The sequence below is a fragment of the Coturnix japonica genome, chromosome 1, assembly GCF_001577835.2.
Source record: "Coturnix japonica isolate 7356 chromosome 1, Coturnix japonica 2.1, whole genome shotgun sequence".
In the NCBI taxonomy this organism is placed as follows: Eukaryota; Metazoa; Chordata; class Aves; order Galliformes; family Phasianidae; genus Coturnix; species Coturnix japonica.
In genome coordinates, this window is record NC_029516.1 from 104,515,191 (window position 1) to 104,537,886 (window position 22,696).

The 22,696-nt window shown below is 36.3% G+C and overlaps 1 protein-coding gene across 2 annotated transcripts in view; it reads right to left on the minus strand.

The window, feature by feature from the left end:
- Window positions 1-22,696, minus strand: part of IL1RAPL1 (interleukin 1 receptor accessory protein like 1) — a 667,444-nt gene that overhangs the window by 25,814 nt on the left and 618,934 nt on the right. For both annotated transcript variants that reach the window (XM_015885202.2, XM_032440904.1), the window contains exon 7: window positions 1,751-1,883. In XM_015885202.2, the coding sequence (XP_015740688.1) occupies window positions 1,751-1,883 (133 nt within the window). The remainder of the gene's footprint in view (window positions 1-1,750; window positions 1,884-22,696) is intronic.

Genomic DNA, 22,696 nt, shown 5'->3' on the forward strand with positions numbered 1-22,696 from the left:
TTTTATGAAATCCTAATTAAATTTTATCATGCCCTTTTCTCACTTACTTCTAATGAAGAGGTTTAGTTCTGTAAATGTTAATGAGAGCTTCGTTTAATTGTATTTAAGCATGATGATGCACACTCTGATGGAGACCCTTATCAGTAGTATGTAGAGTCTTGAAACGTTAGAACAGAAAAATGTGAATACAGTTATTTTCAGGTTTAGAGTGATACTAGTAGTCTTGACCAACACATAATTTGAATACGGAAAAAAAATAAATAAATTACTTGAATGTATTATAGAATTTAGTATTGTAAGTCAGTAGAATAAGCTAGAATGCCAGATGCCATTCATTCAGACATACGATACAGAAAAGCAAAGACCAGCATAACTTTCTACTTGTCTTTCTGTTGCTTTCCCCCTTATCAAGCCCAACAGTGGTTTAAGAAACCTGGAAAAGCAAATGGGAAACTTCTACATGCTGCTCCCTTACTTCATACCTGACAAAATACGTGGAAGCCACTCTTCTGGGTCCTCAGTCCACCAAAGAAAAAAGTGGTAATGAGGTTTTTGTTATCTTTTTGTTAGCTTTCCTAAATGCCAAGTCTGCTTGAAAGGCTTATGAATATTTTTTACATAAGAAACGTAGCTGATCTAGTTGTCTTGTGCTATTTAGTGTGTTGATCTTGAAATTTATAAAATGAACTTGACGTACACTGATGAAATGTATCTCAATTTTGCCTACATCTGGAGACACAGAGACCCTGAACATTTTATGCGACCTTCTTGAATTCGGTAAAGGAAGTTTTTCCCTCAGTACAGAAGTAGTCCGGGCCAAAGCTGAAAATGCATGTGACTTTTGTCTTTTGATGAAGTAATAAACTCTTATGTACGATTTTAGGTGAAAATAAACTTACAGTTCTATTGTAGACAATCATTGTGGATACAATACACCTCTGATTATTTAACTTCCTTGATAGTACACAATTAGATTTCCAAAATCTCTGTGTTTTTTTGTATATCTCCAGGATATACAAAGAGAGACATATACACACACAGAATTATAAATGAAAAAAATAATCTCTTTAGATCCAAGTAATTACATTATATTGGAGTTGGAAAGCTATGTGAAGTATGTTATTCAAAATACAAACTCTTTTTTTTTTTTTTTTTTTTTTTTTTTTTTTTTTCCCTCAGTATCCAAATGAGATAACACTTTTAGAAACAGGAAAAGTACATGTGAATCACCAGATCCTTTCTATAACAAATATTTCAGCAGCTATAACCAGCCCACATAACAGGAGGCTTGGATCTCACAGGCCAAATAACATCCCAGGAAACTCAGTTCATTCTTTGAAGAAGAAAAGTCAAAACATTCAGAAAGAGAAGTCAGACTTCAGCATTTATTTAAGAGCCTGCATTTTAAAATACTTATTTTGACCTACTTTTCTTGCTATATTTACTTTTCTTTATTTTTTCTCGGTTACTAATGGTAATGTTTAGTAACTTAGTGCTACTGGCTTCGGTAGTTTTCCACAGTTTGGAAAAGTCATTATGATACTAGTTGGGCAGCCATTCTGCTTTTGCAGCTCTCTTTGCATTAGGTCTTGCTATATTTTTCTGTTCTTTATGAATGAAATTGAACTTGAATGAAAATTGCAAAAAAAGGGGTCAAACACCAAATGTTCTTGAATTAATCTATAGTAACTACTACACAAACAGTCAAAAAAGATATTGTGTAAGGGACTATGTATATATATTTTTTAACCTGATATCACTTTCCCAGACTCGACTATCATCCAAATCTTCAATAAACTTCTCCCCTTTCATCCAGTAGATTAGAGGACTGACATCTCCACTATATCCAAAGAAAGCTCGGCACGTTAGATTAGCAGAACCCCCTGTTACAAAGAAAGAAAGAAAATATGTTATTTCAAAATTTATAAAAAAGATTCGTATTTGAATCAGTAGCTGTTTTAAACCATGTACATCTCTAAAGACCCTCAGCTTCCAATCACTGTTGGAAATGTTCAAACATACCTATTTTTCTTGCAGATGGTTTTCATTGTTATTTCCCGAAAATAAAGATAATAAAATTGAGTTAAAATGTTGCATAAAAACAGAATTCAATTTTGTATGCTTTCTCAAATCTCTGAAAATATTTGAACTTTTTGTTTTTTGTTTTGTTTTTAATATGGAAACAAATGCCGGATGCTATATTACAGGAAGATGAGTAATTATGAAACATGTCTTATCTGAAATGATTCATGATTTTCTATGAAAGAATCTGACTCCTCTGACTGGCTTGAATTCTCATGTCCACACCAGAAAAGGTGCAGAATCACATTAGAAACTGAGCTGCTTTTAATAATTTTAATAAAGCTTACCTACAGTTGGTGCAACAATATAATTTGTCAGCAATGTCTACTAAGGAGACAGGAGTATACCAGAATTTGAAAATAGGAAAGGAAGGTCTCATTCATAATCAAAAGGTATGAACCTGCATCTCTGGTTAATGAGACAATTTCATCTCATTCAGAGAAAAGTTGTCGAATATAAGCTGGAGATCTTCAAAAGTGGGCAAAAACTCTTGTAAAGATATTTTCCATGCTCCTGGGAGCAGTGGACAGGACTGCTCTTTACAAAACCATCTTCTTACAGCATTGCTTCCTGAATGGTCAGCACACCTCTCTAGAAACACAGTTCCTTGGTCACTATACAGGGACCATTGGAAAGCACTGGAGAGTTTTTGGTGGTTCTGAAGCCATTTGCAGGGAATGAGTTGATCATTATAATGAGTCAAGGACATGAAAAATGGGATGTGATAAACTTCCCAATGGTTCTCAGGACATTTAAGTAGATGCAAACTTGCTTTCTCAGAGCAAATGCACAGCATATATAAACTATTATATACAAACATGTTGAAATGAAACAAAACAAAACAAAACATGAAGGATTATGAATATACTAGCTACAGTCATCCAGTCTAACGTATGTTTAAGGCTGTGAAATGCCTAGTAATTACAGCTCCAATCACTTTCAAAATGGGGGAAAGCCCCTGCATAATTAAAGCCAAAGTAGGGTTCTATGGTGTATGGATAACCCCTTGCTGACACCAGTGTCAGAAGGAAGAGTTCTATTTAATTCATCACTGCCACTTCTTGGGCTTTTCCTGAAGCTTTCCTACCAAATCAGAGTACAGCTGTAACTCTTAGAAGCTATAGGAACTGTGGCTTCTGGTCAATTTATCCAGGATTCACAGAGATTAGGCAACATGGGTCCTGAACAATCAAAGCTCTCCAGGCTATTGCAGCTAACAGGCACCCACTAAGCGCTGATTTTTATACTGTGCAGGCCTCTAAGACTAACAGGCAAATACTAACATAAGTTGATTTTTTTTTTTTCCTTCTTTTTCTTAAAAAGAAAAAATATACTGAGGGCAGAATGTGAAAAAAAAAAAAATAATAACAACCCACAAAAAGAACGACAAAACAATCTTTGTAAGATAATAGACTTTCTTAAATTCTTAAATAACTTTTCCCCCAAAATAAAATATTTGAATACCTTTTTAAACAGAATATCCAAAGTTTCCTTTCAATATGAAATATTTCACTTGAGAAATAGATTGGGAAGGATGTACTGCCCCTTAATAGTGCTGTTATCAATTAGAATCGCTGAGCAAATGCCCATTAATATGCCAGGTGTTCAGCTATAAATTACCTATACAGTCTACCTTGACCAATCTTCACAAAATGCCAGTGGGAAGTTCATTAGTAGGTCATCAAGAAAGATCCAGTGATCATTTAATGACCAGCTGTGGCCATTAATGAGGAGGTCTGTACTCTTGAGCTCACAGCTCTTAGCAGAGGGCAGTGGAGCTTACTTGCTGGAGCAGAGATGCTCACAGCTGTAGGTGCATGTAAGTAATGGGTAAAGATTTCCTGAAGAGCAATGTTATATGCCAATAGAGTGTTCTGGGAGCAGATCTTGATCTCTGTTCCAGGGCTACCCTCATATGAGTGTCACTACGCTAAAGTTTCATTTCTCACTAGAAGCACACCTTTGAAGTGAGTAGTTAGAAAAAAACTAACGGTTTAGAATGCAGTTCGGTTGTTCTATATGGGTAGTCTATTTATGAGAAGCCTGCAGATTTTTGAAAAGTGTTTAAAAATTAAGTAAATCAATACAATTGCTGCTTTGTTTTGTGTTTAAACTAATGTACCAAACAACCTGTCAGCCATTTTGTAGGTATCATTCATAGTTTACTCCAAGCAACTATTTTCCTGTGTATTTTTCACGCTGAAAAAAATCATATTTTCTAAGAACTGTAAATATTTTTTGAGTGGGTATACATAGTGCTTTTTATGCCATTAATTTAAATTTTACTGTAAATGCTGGATTACTGCAGTTTTAAAGTTCACCTTTGAAGGGATTTAAATACAAGTTTTAAATTAACTACTAGGAAAATCCATCTCTATCACCTTTGTGGTGAGATGCTGTAAAATTTTGAGAATATTTTGTCTCAATCTGGAACCTTGTTAAGTATGTTATTATCAATATTTATTTAATTTTAACAGACTGAAGTCAAGAGTCATGAGATTGGAGTCCTTAAATGAAACTTAAATTCATTCATTTATTTAAAAAGTCAAAAAAGGATAAATAGTAAAATGACACTTTGGAGCTTCTCAGTATAACTCCATTGTTTTGACCTTGAAAGAAAACCATAAAGACATGTAAAATGACACCTAAAATGCAAGCTTCAATTAAGTATTTCTCCATCATCCTTATTTCTGAAAATTTGAGTTGATTTTTGTAAAAACGGGAATAAATATTGCTAGTTCTGTTTCCTGTGATAAATTCTCACTGTCAACTCTAGCTTGATGAGTTCAAACTAAATTAACCCAAAGGTCTTCACTTTTTTAACTGGAAATAGTTTTTGTTGCACAGTCTCCTTTTGAGTAGACTGGAGTGTAAAAAAGTACTGCAACAAAATGTACTTCCTTGCAGCAAAGAAATGCCTACAGCAGGTTAACGTGCTGGTTTATGCCCATTTTTTGCTAATAGGCAGAATCTGGGGCACTTTGTAAACTACTGCTTTGGGAACCTCTGTCCAGGAGATGGCACTGCCTAGCATCTTTATTTTTTATTTTTTTTAATCAAATACTTATTGTATAAGCTCTAATTAAAAACATTAGCTTGCTATGAACATGCTAGTTGTAATTAGCAAGAAGTGAATATTTTGTGGTTAGTGAAATGTCATCCTGTATGCATAGTTTGAATTGCACTCTTAATCATATAAGTTATCATACACTGTGATGACACCAGTTTCAACTTCTGATTCAACAGATCCTGCAAGGGAAAGGCAGTGATTTTGTGAGAAGCAGTGATACTTATCAGAAACCTTCTTCAACCTCTTTCTAAAAGAATTCTTAAAGATGTGTTAAAGAAGTGAATTCAGAGCCATGAACAACATCTAGAAATGCTGAGAGCCGAGAGAGTAGAAATGTTAAGTGTGCTTAAATATGGGACTTCCTTTTACTGCACAATGTAAAGCAATTATATCACTTATGCATAGACAATGCCTACACACTTACAAGCATTCAATGTATTTGTAATATTGACACTTCAAAATGAAATTGTGAAAGGCCAAGGCAGACATAATCAAAATCTTTCACAACAAATACAATTATTTTTGTTCATTTCAGAGGAAAAAGTACTGATGAAATATCTTCAGCCTTCCAGGTGGTGGGATGGCAAAAATTACTAAATTCCTACGTCTGATGGAGAAGTGGATATTCCTAACAAAGTCAATGATCCACTTTGATTGCCAGTGTTATCTGCCAAGCCCAGCAGGCAGGTAGGTAGGTAGAACATATTCATGTTTTCAAAGTTTCACATCCTAAGGCAGTTTCTGAAAGCCTTGTTGTAAACATGACTAAAAAGGAAATTGAAGAAAAATAAGTGTGTACACAGCTTTCAACCATGATACTTGATCATATGGGACATGTAAATCTTCCCTTGGAGCAGAGTGTACTGCAGGGATTCCTCTAGACTCCTTCCTTGCCTACGCAAATCATCACTTGCTTCTGTGCTGCCCAGTGGTTCACATGACTATTTTCATATCTTGATAACTTGTACTCTTTTTTCCAGATTGTAGCTGTCTATTCATATCTTTCATATAGTGGGTTAGACCAAACTATAAAATAAAGTACTGTTTTCTGAAATATAACTGCAAGCTGGGAACTGATAAATTCCAATCTTGTCACTTAGTGGTATGTTGTGATGTCTTTGGCAAATCATCGTGTCTTACAGAATCACAGAATTATCAAGGTTGGAAAAGACCTAGAAGATCATCTAGTCCAACCATTACCAGTACTTCCAGGCTAAATCATATTCATCAACACAACATCCAGACATTTCTTGAACATTCCCATGGTCGGTGACTCCACCACCTCCCTGGGCAGTGCATTCCAATGCCTGACTACCCTTTCCGAGAAGTAATACTTCCTAATGTCCAGCCTGAATCTCCCTTGCCACAGCTTGGAACCATTCCCTCTAGTTCTATCACTGATTACACGAGAGAAGAGGCCAACCCCCAGCTCACTACAACCTCCCTTCAGGAAGTTATAGAGGGCAATAAGGTCTCCCCTGAGCCTCCTCTTCTCCAGACTGAAGAATCCCAGCTCCCTCAGCCGCTCCCCATAAGGCATGTGCTCCAGACCCCTCAACAACTTTGTAGCCCTCCTCTGAACACGTTCCAGGGCCTCAATGTCTTTCTTGCAGTGAGGATACAATTGCAAAGGCACAATGTGCAATATTCCTCTACTTACAATTCAGTGGATGTAGATCTGGAAAAGGCTGGGTATTATCACTGCACTAAATACAAGTGTGATACAAACTGGCTGAATGTGATTACACAGCTATACCTCTTCATTAATAGGCTTGTCCCTATTCTACTATGCCGCTAAGCAGAAAGTTGATTGCTTGGGACTTACATATTGAATGTGTTCCTCAGGTCATGAATGTGTAAACTTAGAGTACACACAACCAGGCCTCCAAAATAAAATAAAAAATAAAAAATCTGAAGGTTTGCAAGAAGATCAGAGAAAGTCTGATAGCTTTTGAACCTGTTCTGAACATGTAGATATTGCTACTTATCAAAAAGTTTGAAAATTACTTATTGAATTTTTTGACTCTTAGTGTTTATTTTGTTTTGGTTTTGTTTTCTAGAATAAAGCTTATGTCTTGCTCATTAGTGGTTTTCTTGTGTTTTTTGTTGTTTTTCTTTTTTGTTTTGCAGAGAAACTAGCCCAGATTTAGCAATAGGGCTGGACTAATTTGCCCATGTGTAGTCATTCACTGTCACATGAAAAGCCTTGTACTGCACAGGGCTTCCAACTGCTGAATTACAGTTCAACAGTACAAAAATCAGTGTAGGTGTCTGTATGCCACTCCTTACATGTTGCCTTCCAGCCCTGAGCTCTTAGAGTCTGTTGTACTTAATAAGGTGCTATACTGAAATATACATGGTAAGATCTAAGATTAACCTTAAAGTATTAAATTTTTCGGACAGACTGCATCATAGCTTGTGAAGGAAAAGAAACTCAAATCCCTTTTGCTTGGAATGGGATCTTTAGCTGCAGGACTGCTATGGACAGTTAATGAGAACAGCGACTGCTACAGCAGACTGCAGAAAAAGAAGCGATCTATAGGACTCAGGGCTTAAAATGCCCAGGACATCTCTCAGCTATGTACATTGTCTCACTAACCTTCATTTCACATGAGGAAACAAACCCCCTGAACCAGTAATCTTGATTTTCCGAACAGCAGGACTCTCCTAGTGATAGATGATAATGTCAGACTGATAAATTAGCTGTTCAGTAAGAATTTTTCATTCTTTTCTCTTCATAAGTAGTGTGTAGAGTGGGAGACAACTATCACAACCATAATGCAAGAATCACTAAAGAAAAGCAGATTCACCAGAACTGCTTTACAAGCTTAACTTTTTCTCCAGAAGTACTCTCTCTCTTGTTTTGTTTTTGTTTTAGACAAATGCATTTCTCTCTTTATTTTTGTGCTCTCTGCCAGATCAAATGACAATTTCAGTTTTAAAAGCTTAGCTGTTTTTAGATATGTCACAAGAAAACATCCTTTATAACAAAATATCTCCAATAAAAATATCAAAGAGGTGGCTTTAAATGTCAAACATTACTTGTTTTTCAGCTCTTGCTTTCTTACAACTATTTATGCTTAAATCTTACTGTACTGTGCATAGCTTAGCATTCTTTAGTCTTTTGTTTCTTTATTCTTCATTGACCATACAGCTTTTGACTATGGTGCTACAGCTTTTGCATTTTAATAGTGCTACATGGCAAGAACAAGCTTAGATGAAGATCCCTTTGCACAGAGGAGTCCTATATGGGAAACAATACTCTGGTCTATACACTTTGTAAGTGAGGCATATAGTTCACAGATCTATGAATAACATTGTCCTGCAATGACTGTCAGTGATGCCTCTCGTGACCTTAGCTGCGTGAAGTTCCATGTAACAGCGAGGTGGTGTTTTGGGAGACTTCTAGGAGAGCAAAAAGGGTTTCCTGTTTACCTTACATTTCAGTGAGATTACATGAGGCAAATTTAAAAATAATTTGATGTGCCTCCAGTTAAAAATACTTACTGATGTTCTCATACATGAAGAGCTAGAAATTCAGATTTCATTATATGGTTTGGAGCCCCCAGGAAACTGTCAGGCACAACTCAAAGAAGATAGTTTCAACCCATTACAGCTCTCACATTTTCTTCATTACCATTGAAAATCCGAAGTCCAAACAAGAGAATGAAAGTGGAAATTAGACAGCTTCTCTGAGGCAGAACATCAGTATCGCTAAACATGTTCTGTTAAAGAGCTACTGGTACATAATGGGTAAACCTCAGTCCACCCCGTGAGTCCTGAAATCACAATAATTTTGTAATATGCTTGCAATTCTATAGCATCCTTTCCATTTTGCCTTTTTTAACCTATGCAAACATTAAAAAACAAAACAAAACATTTTTTAATCTGTTTTTTTTTTATTTTGTTTTGTTTTTTTTTTACCTGAAGATTATTGACAAAACAGATGACACCATTTAAATCTCTTACCATGGAGGTTTTGTTATAAATGGTGCTCTTTCTGAACAGAATGCACTGGTTTTGCTTTGGTCTCTTGTGGGTGTTAGTCCGTATCAAAAAGCACTGAACATCAATCATGGCAGCCAGCTGCAGCACCAGCACCTTCCCTCAGCCTCCTGCTCAGGTGCACCATACAGTGCTTTCCATGTGAGGGAAAGGCAAACTCTGTCCTGGATTCTAGATAATGATAAATTACACACTTTTTTTTTTTTTTTTTCCCCAAAAGAGTTTAGCTCTGGGGAACTGTAGCAAACAGCTTACTGTGTCAGAACACACTTAAACGATATCAATAGTCTTAAGGAACAGATCTGGCAATTCATTTTGCATAAAAATTATCACCTATTCAATGTCTTGTGGCAATTATAGCCCTGGACTATACAGCACTTAGCAAGCAATGACAGAAACGGAGCTTTACTCTGTGGTTTTGTAATACCTGTCCCTTCTCTGCTTTGGAAAGAGAGACTGTAGTGTTTGTGTAATCATTAGACACATTAGTGTTAATATAGCAAATGCTCAGCTTTTGAGTCACAAATATATACGTTGCTCTGAAAGTAATGGTTCTTATTTATTCCCACTGAAACTACAATCAGTACAAAGAACACAATAACCTTGTTTGAGGAGCAAATTCTTCCTGTGCATTCCTGCTTCATACAACAATTTTTTCCCTCTGGTTCCTTTTCACAGGAGCTTCTGCTCCACACAGAAGCCTGCCTAATGCTCTCATCCCCAGAAACATGCTTTTTCTTACTCTTTCTTTCTGGATTGATGAAGGCCTGTGATCCCCAGCCCAGTGGTGCTATTCTTGCACCACATGTGCCAGAGAGGGGCAGTTAATCTTGTTCCCCTGAATAAAACCTACTCAAGGTCTGTCTTTAGGTTGAATACCTTTCCTAGACAGAAAAATGACCTCACTGGATAATGGATGCAAAAGGAAGAAGCAGAAACAGATATGCCCATCAATGTTTGAAGCAGGTGCAATGCTGAGCATCTTTTATTATTATTATTTTATTATTTATTATTTATCACTTTATTATTATTAAAAAAAAATAATTTCCTCATCAAGAGCAATTAATCATCTGATTATGTTTGTTTCCTGTATGTTTCTCTCGGGAGAGACATGAATGCTGGGAAACTGCAAGACTTATATAATTTATCCTTTCATAGCAGCTATGTGGGCCTATAGGCCTCCTGCATCCTCCTTTACTCACAGTTTCTACAGTTACACTGAGTAGGGTCCTGCCAACAAAGATCCTGAGAGGTTTAGGGCTCCTGCGTACAAAGCCAAATATCTGAAGTTAGTAAGCAGGACAATAATCCTCATAATTTACACAGTTGTGAGTTTCCTTATTGGTTTGTATGATGTAGACTTGTCTTGCTGCACACCCACCAACACCATAATTTTTGTTTCACTTTGTTCAGTTTTGTTTGCTCTGAGGAGTATGGGGAAGAAAGTGAAGCAAAAATTTACCTTGCTCCATCAAAGCCCTAGGAATGCAGAACATTGTTACACTGACTTTTAACTATTATTGCAGGCCTCAAAGTAAGGAATGAAACCAACTATGGGTGACAGTAGAAATGTAAAGTACAACAGCTACTGGTTACAGGAACAGAGACAAATGTGCATTATGTGGTATTGCACAAATTGGAGGCCAGCATGTCTAACAGTGCAGCTTTCTGCAGAAATGGAGGGTACCTACAAACATCAGCCCCGCTACTCATCCCATCCATGCCTCACCCATGACTTCTAGCATGGGTAGCTGTTCATGATGGAGCTGTCAAACCCACTGTCACTTGTGACATGAAGCTGGAGTTTTAATTCAGAAGAAGAGGCTTTTTCAACTCTTGCACTAGCATAACTCACATCTATAGTATACTGTTGCAATTAAAGGCTTTGCATTTTAGTGCTGCGAAAATTTGTATGTGCTGTTACCAATTACTGATTAATTAAGCAAAGATGCAGTTTTAGAAAGAGTTTGGTATAAAGTTTACTTTCAGTCCTCTGGCACCAAAATGTCATCCTTTTTAAAACATGGTAATTACAGACATACAAAAATGAGCTCGAGGAGTTCTGTCACTGGGATATGTGATCTCTCCATGGATACCAGGAATAAGGATAGCAGTAATGATATGTCCTCTTAGAGGCAGGATGCACCTGCAAACAAACACAGCAGTAGCCAAGGAGAAGTTTCCAGCAAAAGGTTAAGCTGGGGGGAGGGAGATATTGTTTTTTATCTTCAAAGCAAAAGCTCTCAAAATGCCTGGTGCTCTGTGTTCCCACTGTTATCCTTTCACATCCCATGTCCTCCTCCCCATCCTAGAAATTGCCTTCTCTGGAGATGGCTGCAGGACAAGCACTCCAGCAGCATCCTGCTCAGGTGACAAGTAGCCTGAACTGTATTGAGATAGAGGTACATCTTACACCTCAGCCTTGATACGAGGGCTCTGATCTGCCAGGTCCCTTCAAGACCACTTGATATTTTGAATTTACATTATCATCTAAGGAGTCAAGAAGAAAACAAAGCAAAACACTTTAAATGAGATTTGTGGGAACTGGCAGACTGCAGCTGCTTTTCTTCATTGTAAAGATGAACCTGCTGCAGCTTTAAGAGTAGCTTTACAAATTAGAGCTAGCTATGAGAAGCAGTTGGCCATCCTGAATAAAATGATTCATTCCTAATATGATTAGCACGTGTTACATATTAGAATGAAACTGAAATGTAAGTTTGAAAAGAGCATTTGTTGACAAGGCAGAAGAAAAAGGTTGACGTGACATTTTCTGCATAAATGAAGACTTTCAGGAAAAAAATCTACTTTTAATGTTCATTTTCAAGATATTTCTATTGAGAAGCTATTAGTGACTCAAATGTCACTTAAAAAAAAAATAAATTCTATTGACATGGAGGATATTGCAGATGAGCTGTTTGAAGAACTGCAAGCCCCTGAGACTTACAAAGAACAGAGAACACTTAGTAATTCCTTTGACTAAGTAGGTGACTACTTAAAAGTACTACAGCAAATCACTGGTTAGGCAATAAACAAAAAATACTCTACTATGTATCTCTTACATAATTTTTACAGATTTATAAATGAACTGAGCATAAATGATTGATTACTGGAGGAAACACGCTGAACTAGAATAGGATTAAATTTCTGTAGTTTAGCCAGTGGGATGGAAGAGCAGAGATACTTAGGACACAGGATTTCTGATAAAAATGGACTACCATTCTTTTTCACAGATTTATTTATTTGTTTACTCGTTGTCCTTTGTTTCATCAGTTTGAATAGCCTTGTGCCTAAAAGGTGCTAGCCCAGGTAGTCCCAAATGAATGCTGGACTGTTAAGCCAAGATGCTGGAATCTCTCCCAGGATTTGCACATCGGTAATTCAAGTACTGCAGGAGGAGGCTTGGAAAACCCTGTGCAACTTGGGTTCGTCTGTACTTCTGGGAGCTTTAAAACTCTTCATAAGGGAAAGCAACTTAGTTGAAAGTCCCAAGGTTTTATGGCTAACAAAGTTTAAATTAGTGACCTTTTTAATCGCTTCCCGATTGGAAAAATTGTGTCCAAAGGCACATCTTTCAGTATGACTTCCCTCTTCACATCTCAAGACCAGAGATTCAGCAAGATCACTGATTGTACACCAAAGCTGATTTATAGATGAAAACTGTAGCTTGACAAGAAATTCAGACTTGCAGCTTTACTGCAAAAAGTGTAAAAGGCTTTTCATGATTGTCCATATTCAAGATGAGGGCACTGTAAGCTCGAGGAACTCAACTGACTTCAATATCTAATATGTCTGATCTACTAAAATGCTGTAAAGCCCACATGATCTGGGTGAAATAACTTTTTGCCAGAAATTTCTGACCTTGAAATTTAGATGCAGTTCCATCTCTGCTACAAATTTTGTGTATAATTTTGGGATAGTTACTAACATTTCTATCCTAATTTACCTGCCACAAGCTCTCAAAGCAATTTTGTCCTCTAATCCTCTGTTTTGTTTAATTAAACTGCAAGGGCAGCAAGTCAATGTGATTCCACATTAGAGACTCCCCAGCATCAGTTGAATGAATATGTAGTCTTGAGTACACTAAAGAGTGAAACAAAGTGCAGGCATAGTAGCTAGAGCACAGAAAGCAATATAGCTGCAAAAGGTTTTATGAGGTCAGCTGTATTTCTGCAATACCAGAACTTACTCATTCTGAACCAAATCAGTGATATAACTGTAGGATGTGTTGCATAGTGTATTTCTGTCCTTACTATATCTTGTATGCAAACCAATGCAACGGACCCTCCTTCTGGTGGAAGCCAGTAAATGTCACTGTGATAACAAGTATAACTAATTACATTTCTGATTGTCATTCCTTCATTCACTATTTCTTCATCTGTTTATGAAAGAGGTTACTCATTTTGGCAGGGTACAAGAGAAGGTGTGAAGAGAAGGGAAGAGTTATTAATGTTTTTATGTAAAGGATGTCAAGTTTAACTCAGTATAAGATATAGGGCAAACTTACTTGCAGCTTATTAGGAAAAGAATAAAAGCTTGAATGGTAACATAGTGGAGAGGGTTCTAAACAAACTGCTAGTGAAACCTTAGTGAAAAGAACCCTTGTTATCACTCCAGTCTGGGCTATGCTTCTGCCATGAGGAAACTGCATAACACTTTGTAAGCTAAGAGATAACTTATATGCTTCATATTAAGCATTTTACATAACCATATATAGGCTGGAGGAATTGGATCATAAGCTTCATAGGAGAAGAGAATAATTTCTCTTATGCTTATCACATGCCTAAAACTTTTTTTCTGTATCAGAAATCGTCCTGCTTTTGGTAGAGATATCTTTGAAATTATTTTGTAGTTGTGATTTTCCTGATCTTTGCTTTCCTTTCCCCCTTCCACTTCCCTTTTCTGCTCTTTCCCTCCTGACTTGTTGTGACCACAGTGCTTTCTGCATGCTCTTGTAGGAAAAAAGAAAAGAAGAGAAGAGAAGAGAAGAGAAGAGAAAGAGAAAAAGAGAAGAGAAGAGAAAGAGAGAGAAGAGAAGAGAAGAGAAGAGAAGAGAAAGAAGAGAAGAGAAGAGAAGAGAAGAGAAGAGAAGAGAAGAGAAGAGAAGAGAAGAGAAGAGAAGAGAAAGAAGAGAAAGAGAGAAGAGAGAATCTAGAATCATGGTGAAATCTAGCTGCCTGTGGTGCAGAAAGAAATGCATGTTCTTGAACCATGGCTATCCAGGTGCTATTTAATGATCCAGATATTGCAACTATTTCAAGAGATTCCAACTTCATTCACCCAGAAAATATGTAAATCTTAAAGCCTAACATCACAGATCTAGTTGTCAACGGAATAATAATAGGGATGAATTTGTATGCAAATTTTATATAGTCCAATTTTTTATTATTATTTTTTTAAATTGGGTAGAGATGATATTTGCTAGAAGATGCTGATGTGAAGAAATTGAAAAATCCATTGAAGAGTTTGAATACGTATGTCTTCTGTCCAATTATAATTACAGTATTTCTCACTTCCATGATCTATGAACACTGCGTCCCCCATATATTGATTCAATTTTTTCTGTAATCTAGTGCGAAAGCTCCAAACATATACTTTAACCCACTTCTTTTCACAATATGATCCATTTCACCTCTACTTTTATGGATATTATCTTGTATTTCTGTACTACCTTCCATCTGAGCTTCTCACTGTATCATAAAGCATTGGTAAATAGCATTACAACTTTTCCAAAACTAATGATTGGCTTTATTAATTTTCACGATTGTTAGCATGATGAGAAACCAGTTGCTGAAGTACAACCCAGGCTGAGAGAAAAATTCCCATCCTAGTCTGGGATTTCACCCACTACCTTCTCAGTACTGTGGCATTCTACACAGTAATATGCCATCTGTTGATGATTGGCAAAATAACCCTCATCATTACCACTGCCCAACTGAACAGCTGTAGTAGTGTAATGAAATACAAAGCTATTTATGGCTCCTACTGCCATGAGACAAATGCATGAGGACAGCACATTGTACTCGTCACACTCAAAGGTGTGTCACCTTGGAATGTTTTATTACAGGTTAACAGTAAGCAAATGGAATTTGAATGTTTGCATGGATTAAAAAAACAAAGTTTGGTCAACCATTCACCCATGGATCACTGAACAATTTTCAGTGACTGAAACAATCACTGACGTGTTTCCTGTATTTCTGACTTGCACTATCAAGAGAAACAACACTAGCAAACGCTTCCTGTCTTCCATCCTCAAATGAGTTTTACATGACCACATATAAAAGTTGTATGATAAACAGGTAGGAGTAATCAAAGAGTAACTCCTCTGAGAGCTGAGATGAAAAGGTGAGTCTTAGTCAGCTGGAGACTCCTGGAGTCTTCTCCAAGCTTATCTCTTCCCTAACACTGCCAGTTCCCTCATTTATTCACAGGAGAGGTACTCCAGATACTCTTAGTAGCCCTCCTCTGGACCCACTCCAAGAGCTCTGCATCTTTCTTGTGCTGGATGAATGCAGAATTATTATTATTAATACAAAAGGTAGTTATGGAAATGCAGCCACTAAAGAGATCCTTCAGACCTCTAAGTCGCTGTCCTTAGTGTGGGATATAGTTTTCATAGTTCTAACCTTCTAAGTAGACGTTAAACTCTTGTTTTACTTGGAGGTTAGCCAAAAGACCAGAAACAAAACTGCATAATTATGTGAGTGATTTGGATAGATGCCAAGACAAATGTGTTTGGATTAAATACTATATAATTAGTTTTTATTCGCTGTAAAGCTTTATAACTCTCCGGAATGCATCCCCATTATTGGTAGATTGAAATATATTCCCCTTGGAGAATTTTGAAGGAAATATTTACCCTCATGAAATAAATGCTTATTCTCATTTTCTTCTGAGCTGCCTGTTTAAATAGTTATGGTAACGGTTCCTTTGCCTACTTTGTCAGTAATCTCACTGGTTTGCTTAGATTCAAACTGTATCTTTTTGGGGAGGTATGGATAACAATTCAGTTTAAATATTTATTCTTTCTTTCTTTCTTTCTTTCTTTCTTTCTCTTCTTCTGAATTCACAAAGCACATAAATATTTGAAAAGTTAGAGTGAGATAACCCCCTTCAAAAAACAAAAACAAAAACAAAAAAACATACATTGGAGGACTATCCAGATCCTATAACATCATGCGATTTGACCTACTTAGCAATACTTCTTCACTCATTCTTATCCTTCTAAGAAAACAATTTAAAGTGAATTAAAAGATTCATGTATATAAGCTGCCTGGAACTATTCAAGGATGGTGATAAAAATAGGATAAAATTTGGACCTATCTTGGTAGAGAGAGGAAATTCTTTACAGATCAGAGAAACTGGAGTTAGTAGAAGGAGGAAATACCTACTGGTCATGTAAGATAAGAGTACAAGGTCTTCTCAAAACAGAGACAGGCTGGATCTTTCCAGTGGCTAAACAAAGGGTATGTACAGTATCATTCAGCACAGTGATAGCACATCCACATCCCTGCCAGTTACTCAGAAAACTGCAAAGGACAAAATTCTCAGTTTGCCTGGTCCTAGTCTGTACAGGCTATCACTGTGGCTGAGGTTGTGGCATTGGACTCTTCTCCCACATACTAGAAATAGAACTAGAGGTAATGGCCTCAAGTTGTGGTAGGGGAGATTCAGGTTGGATGTTTGGAAAAACAGCTTCTGTCAAAGAGCGGTCAGACACTGAGATGGGCTGCCCAGGGAGGTGGTGAAGTCATCATCCTTGAAGGCATTCATAAAATATTTGATGTTGTATTGACATGGTTTAGTGGAAAATATTGATGGTAGATGGACAGTTGGATTGGATGACTTTGGAGGTCTTTTCCAACCTTGCTGGTTCTACAATTCTATGACTCTTTACTTTGATCAGAGCTATGTTTTTCATGTTGTTTTGGTTTTTCTTTGTTTTTTTCTCCAGTGAATATTCAGAAATTAGAGAAAGAAAGGTACAACATTATTTGTGAGTTCAAACAGGATTTAGCAGAAAGACTAGGGAAAAGTAGAAAATATCAATACTCCTTTTGACATTTTCAAATGAGCTTTTGCCAGTGCTTCCGATTTTAATTTGTTTGAGAACTGACCTACCCTGACAAAGGAAATGTTCTTCAAAAGATGTTAGACATTCTCGAAAGGAAATGTGACTTATTGCTTTTTGCTGAATAAAAAGAGTTGGCTAATCAAAAATGAAATATTTTCTTGCATAATTCTTGCACTAAATGTTCCTGAAAAGTTTATTTCACTCCAACTCAAATTTTCACTCATTTCTTAACCCTTGGCAGATTCAAATCACAATGCCTGAGCTTTGCTTATGAATGTGTGAACAGATTTCTTTACAGTATTAAGCTCCTCTGTCAAAATTGTACTTTCACCATCTCCTAACCTTTCAAACAAATTGTATTTGGTAGAGCAAGACATTTGAATTGGGTCAAGCGGTGAGACATAAACACAACCTGTAGAATGTTGTGTGCCTTAAAGCTCTACAGAAACATAGAGAAAATATGCAGAACTTCACTTAAAAGTGTTTTTGTTTTTTTTTTCCGACAGCTTTTTTATAATCAGATGTCACAGAACACAGGTGACATATTACCTAGTCTTGTATTACCTATTACCTGTAATGCTCTCAGAAAACTCCAGTCTGGTAGTAATTGTGAAACCTGCAGCATAAGGATTTTTTTGGTTAAGCTATTGTATGTGGTTCAAATTTCATTTAAAACATGATGTGTGAGTGACTTGTAACAGATTACACATTTTTATGGTCACTGTCATTGTGCTGAGAGGCAGAGCAGCTTGTGGACATGGAGACACACCAAGTCTAAGAAATCATAGAAAAGCCTGTACAGATGATATGGATAAGCAAGATGATATGGAAAGATTATTTCGGTAGGTCCCAATTTTATTCTGGGCAAAACATCTCCAGAAAAGCATGACTTTTACAATACTCTAGGCCAAGATATGTTTATCCATCTACCCATAACTCACAAAAAAATCATGAGACATCAGATGTACCACAATTGAAATGGGCTATGGGCTTTTAGCCTAGGAACAGAGTATGTCATCACAATAGCATTTTCTGTACAGTTTGCAGTATCTTCATTGTCTCAGGCTGAAAAAATTTGATCTTTATTTTAGCACTTCTAATATAAATCAGGAGAATTACTTGTGAATTTCAGAAGAATAGAGAAGAGGTGTTGAAATCTCCTGAACACAGTGTTTTGTATCCAAATCCAGATACAAACTCTTTTTTGATATATTCCATGCATCTTTGTCATTCAGAATGAAACTCCCCAAGAGAGGTATTTACTGGAATAAATAACACCTGCTATGTGGACCTTTCTGTTTCCTCATACCCTGTGTCCCCACATTTTGCTTAGGATTTGTTTATTTTAATGTTCAGACTAATTTGGGTTGATGTTACAGAAGCTACCTCTGGCACTTGGAAGGTAATGCAGGGGATTCCACCTTGTGATTAAAAAAGTCTTCACCACAAAATTAGGTTACAAAGCAGTTATCAGCATAAGTGTAGAACTATTAAAATGTTCACAGAATGACAAAGAAGTAATAATAAATAAATCCAAATGTGTAGCTGATGCTTCCTTATTCTGAGGTGCGCTAAGGGCAACCAAGTGTTCTAGCAGCCATAAATGATGATAGGAAGTGCAGTTACAAGGGCTGCTCTGTAGGTAATGCCTCTCATTTAATGATGTTGGTCCATAGCACCAGAAGCAGATGTTGGCAGTGTGGCAGTAGGGTTTGAACCTTCCCACCAGTATCCCATTACATTTTGTTGCTGTATGACAGATGGCAGCAGAGAGGCAGTCTGACACAGTGGCATTTGATGAGGAAATGCAGATGAAGCAAAAGCCTGTCACTGAATTTTTCCATGTGTAAAAAAACATGGCACCCACTGACATTCATTGATGCTTGCTGAATGCTTTCGGAGACCAGCAGTGGATGTGAGTACAGTGAGGCGGTGGGTGGTGCATTTTGTGGTGCATTTCACCAATAATCGTAATTGCCATTGTAACTGCTGTGAAACAGCGGGTCACCTCTGCTGGTGCAGAGTGTTACAAGTGTGGCATGCATGCTCTTGTTCATTGTTGGTGAAATTTCATAGCTTATGGTAGTGACTACAGTGAAAAATAGTGCTTTGTAGATAAGTATTTGCTCTATCAAATAGGCTTATTGTGCTCTTTCTACCTCTTATATTTTTCACAGAAATAAATAGAAGTAATTACTTTCAGAATGACTGATGCGTGTATACATATAGATAACCACAATTATTTGCCTCCCATTGTTTGACACCCAGCTAAGAGTACAACTGCCTGCTGACCAAAACCCCACCTACAGTACAAGTTCTCAAACAATGCCCAGCAACCCTAGAGCAGTGGCTGCCCCCTGGCAAACTCCCCATAGCTTTAAAGTGGTACAGAGTAACCCTTGGCCTAATTCAGGCCACCCATCCTGGCTGTGCCCTGCCTCCTGCTGCCACTCGATAGAGAGAGTGGCTCTTTCCCACCCATTGACCTGCTACTTCCATCACTCAGCAACAATGGATGCAGCAGTGTGCCATTAACACTGTCTTGGCTGAAACCAAGATAACACCTAAGCAAATATTTGGTTCAAGAGCATACAAAGAACGTGCTTTACTTTAAACATTTCAGTTCCACCTCTGATGCACTTACTCAAATTAGTTAGGCAACACAATTTTTATAAAGGTAACTGAGTATTAAGGGCTGAATTGAACTGACATCAAATGATCTGAGGGGAAAAGATCATTTTCATAGACATGATTCAGTATTGGTATGATAGTTAGCAACACTAAAGATTTATTTTTTTTCTTAAGTATATTTCACATACCTGCACTTCCTTGTAATAGTTCTTATCAAAGCTGTTAAAGTCTAGATACAGATTGTAGATGTACATAGATATGCATTTGCTTAACTTTAAATATCCAGTGATCCCTACTGATCCCTACTGAAGTGGAAGAAAAAAAAATGTTTATTTGGGCAAGAATCTCACTTTATTGATTTTTGCTGATACAAATCCTCCATGATTAAACTATACCAGGCCTTTAATTCTAATTGGTCTTTTGGAAAGATCCTTTAATCCTTTTCTAAAAGTTTCTAAGAGTGTTCTCATTCTCATTCATGACAATGACCTAATTAAGACTAATGGATTTAAAATATTAAGACTAGAAAACTTATTCCAATAGGAAATTATACTAGACAAAAATAAATTATAGGCTACTTCCAACACCATGAGAAGTAAATACTATTTTTAAAAAATAATTCTGAGAATTATTTATTCATGAAAACATTAACATTTTTTTTTTCTTGTATTTTGAATTTAAATAGTGAGAAGATAGCCATGGGGAAAAAAATTAAGCATAATTTACCATGTTAGACACATTTTATATCTGAGTATAGTCAAGTAGCACAGTCTTTCAAAAGGGTAAATATGATATGCTTGGCAAAATTACCATTTTAATGATGCTCACGTTATCAGAAAATCAAAATACATCAAATTAAGGAAGTAATCTAGTATAAACCACAGTGTTCTTTCATTAATTATATTTAAGTAGTGATTACTATGAAAATATAGATAAGTAGGATTAATATTCTAACTGCATTATTGTTATTTACTACAGATTTTTATAGTAGCATGAAATTCCACTTGCCAATCACAGCCCCTCCAAACTACTCCTACTACTCCTACTGTCTACTGATGTTCATTTTCTTGAGTGGATAATAATTAACAAAAATATAATGTAATGCAGTAAGACTAAGATTTTAAAGATTCCAGATATGAGATCTAACAGGTTCAGTTCTGCCCATATTCATCCCTTTGATTGGAAATAGAAGTAGTAGATGAAGAGAGAAAGACACAGACTGTTTACATGCAAATTACTCTGAAATTTTTAATCTTTAGACTTCTGGATTTCAGGGATTAAAGGCTAAATGTTCAAGTTATTAGTATTCAAAGTGTTATTTACTAAAGTGTTATTCAAATGAATGACAAAGATTTAAAAATCCACTTAATTCTCCTCTATTCTTCCATGACATCCTGATTCAGTTCAAATAAAATATGCATATGACACCATTCAGACAACATTAGGGTGGAGGGCCATCACCATTAATAAAATTCAGAGTGGAATGTTATATGTATATTATAAAAAGGGGATTTTGGGTAAACAAATAGGAAATGTTTTCCATCACTTTAAAGTTATTACTTTTGCTGTTGCTCCATTATGTAATTATTTATTTTTAATGCCCACAATCAGGAACGTCATTGATTTTATTCTGTTATTTAAACAGAAAGTTCAAAATAGATTGGCATACTACCATAGCTACCACTACAGTTCTGCTGAGACCATGCACTTGCAGGAATGAATGGTTCTTCTGCTAATGTAATATTACATAATCTGAACACCAGATAGAGTTTGGGCAAGCATGTGCTAACCTGTCCCTTCTACACAACACTGAGGTTTTTGAATCCTTGCCTGTCACTTTTGAGCATTTCTGTAAAAGAGTTTGCCAGGAAATAAAGACTGAAGACAGAAGTCCAAACAGTTTTTGTTTGGACTTCATTTATTTTGTCAGATTCTAGATTATGAAATTGTAACAACAAAATAATGTGGTCAGACACCGTATAGCTCATGAAAATAATTAAAAATTCCATAGTATGGAAACTAATTTTATTCAAAGTATATACTGCATAGCAATGGCTGTGATTACCTTCATTAGAAGACTTGCTAATATGGATGCAGAGTAGAGTAACTCCTTTCCATAGAAGTCTATTCAATCATGGTCAACTGAACAGAGACTCCATAATAATTTGAAATCAATTTACATTACCAGACACTGGACTTCACTGCATCCTCATTTATCACTGAATAAAGAGAGCTAATATACTGCCTTCTCAGATGTGCTACTTCAATTATTTGACATAAGTTGCAAAACCTTTGCTATTTCTAGATTTTCTCTGACCTGTCAGTTAGGAGGAATAGTAATTGTTAATACCCTGAGAATTAATCCTTTTGAAATAAAATTCCATAAACACATAGCTCACAGAAACTATTTATTTATTTATTTATTTATTTTAATTTAAATTTTTAAAAGAAAATTCTACATAGGAGTGGGAAAATAAAAGGGGAAATTATATTAAAGAATTCACAAAAAAAAAAAAAAAAGCTCTACACTTTCAAAGAGTTGGACATTTAAAGATTTCTACAAAGGGAGAAGTCAAAAGAAAGGCAATTGTGAAACAGCTTCAGCAGTTTCTTATGTCATGAATGTAGAATGTCTAAACCTGTCTATTTTTTTTCCACGTAATTTGTGACTATTTGTCCTTACCTGACATCTCTCACATCTGAAGATCCACAACATTTCATCCAATTTTTACAGCAGCCTTTTCTCTTGCAGTCCTATCAAATGTTCTCACCTACTGACATAAAATAATGACTAGCTAAAGTAAACTTATTTGAAAGCAGCTTTGAATATCAAAATC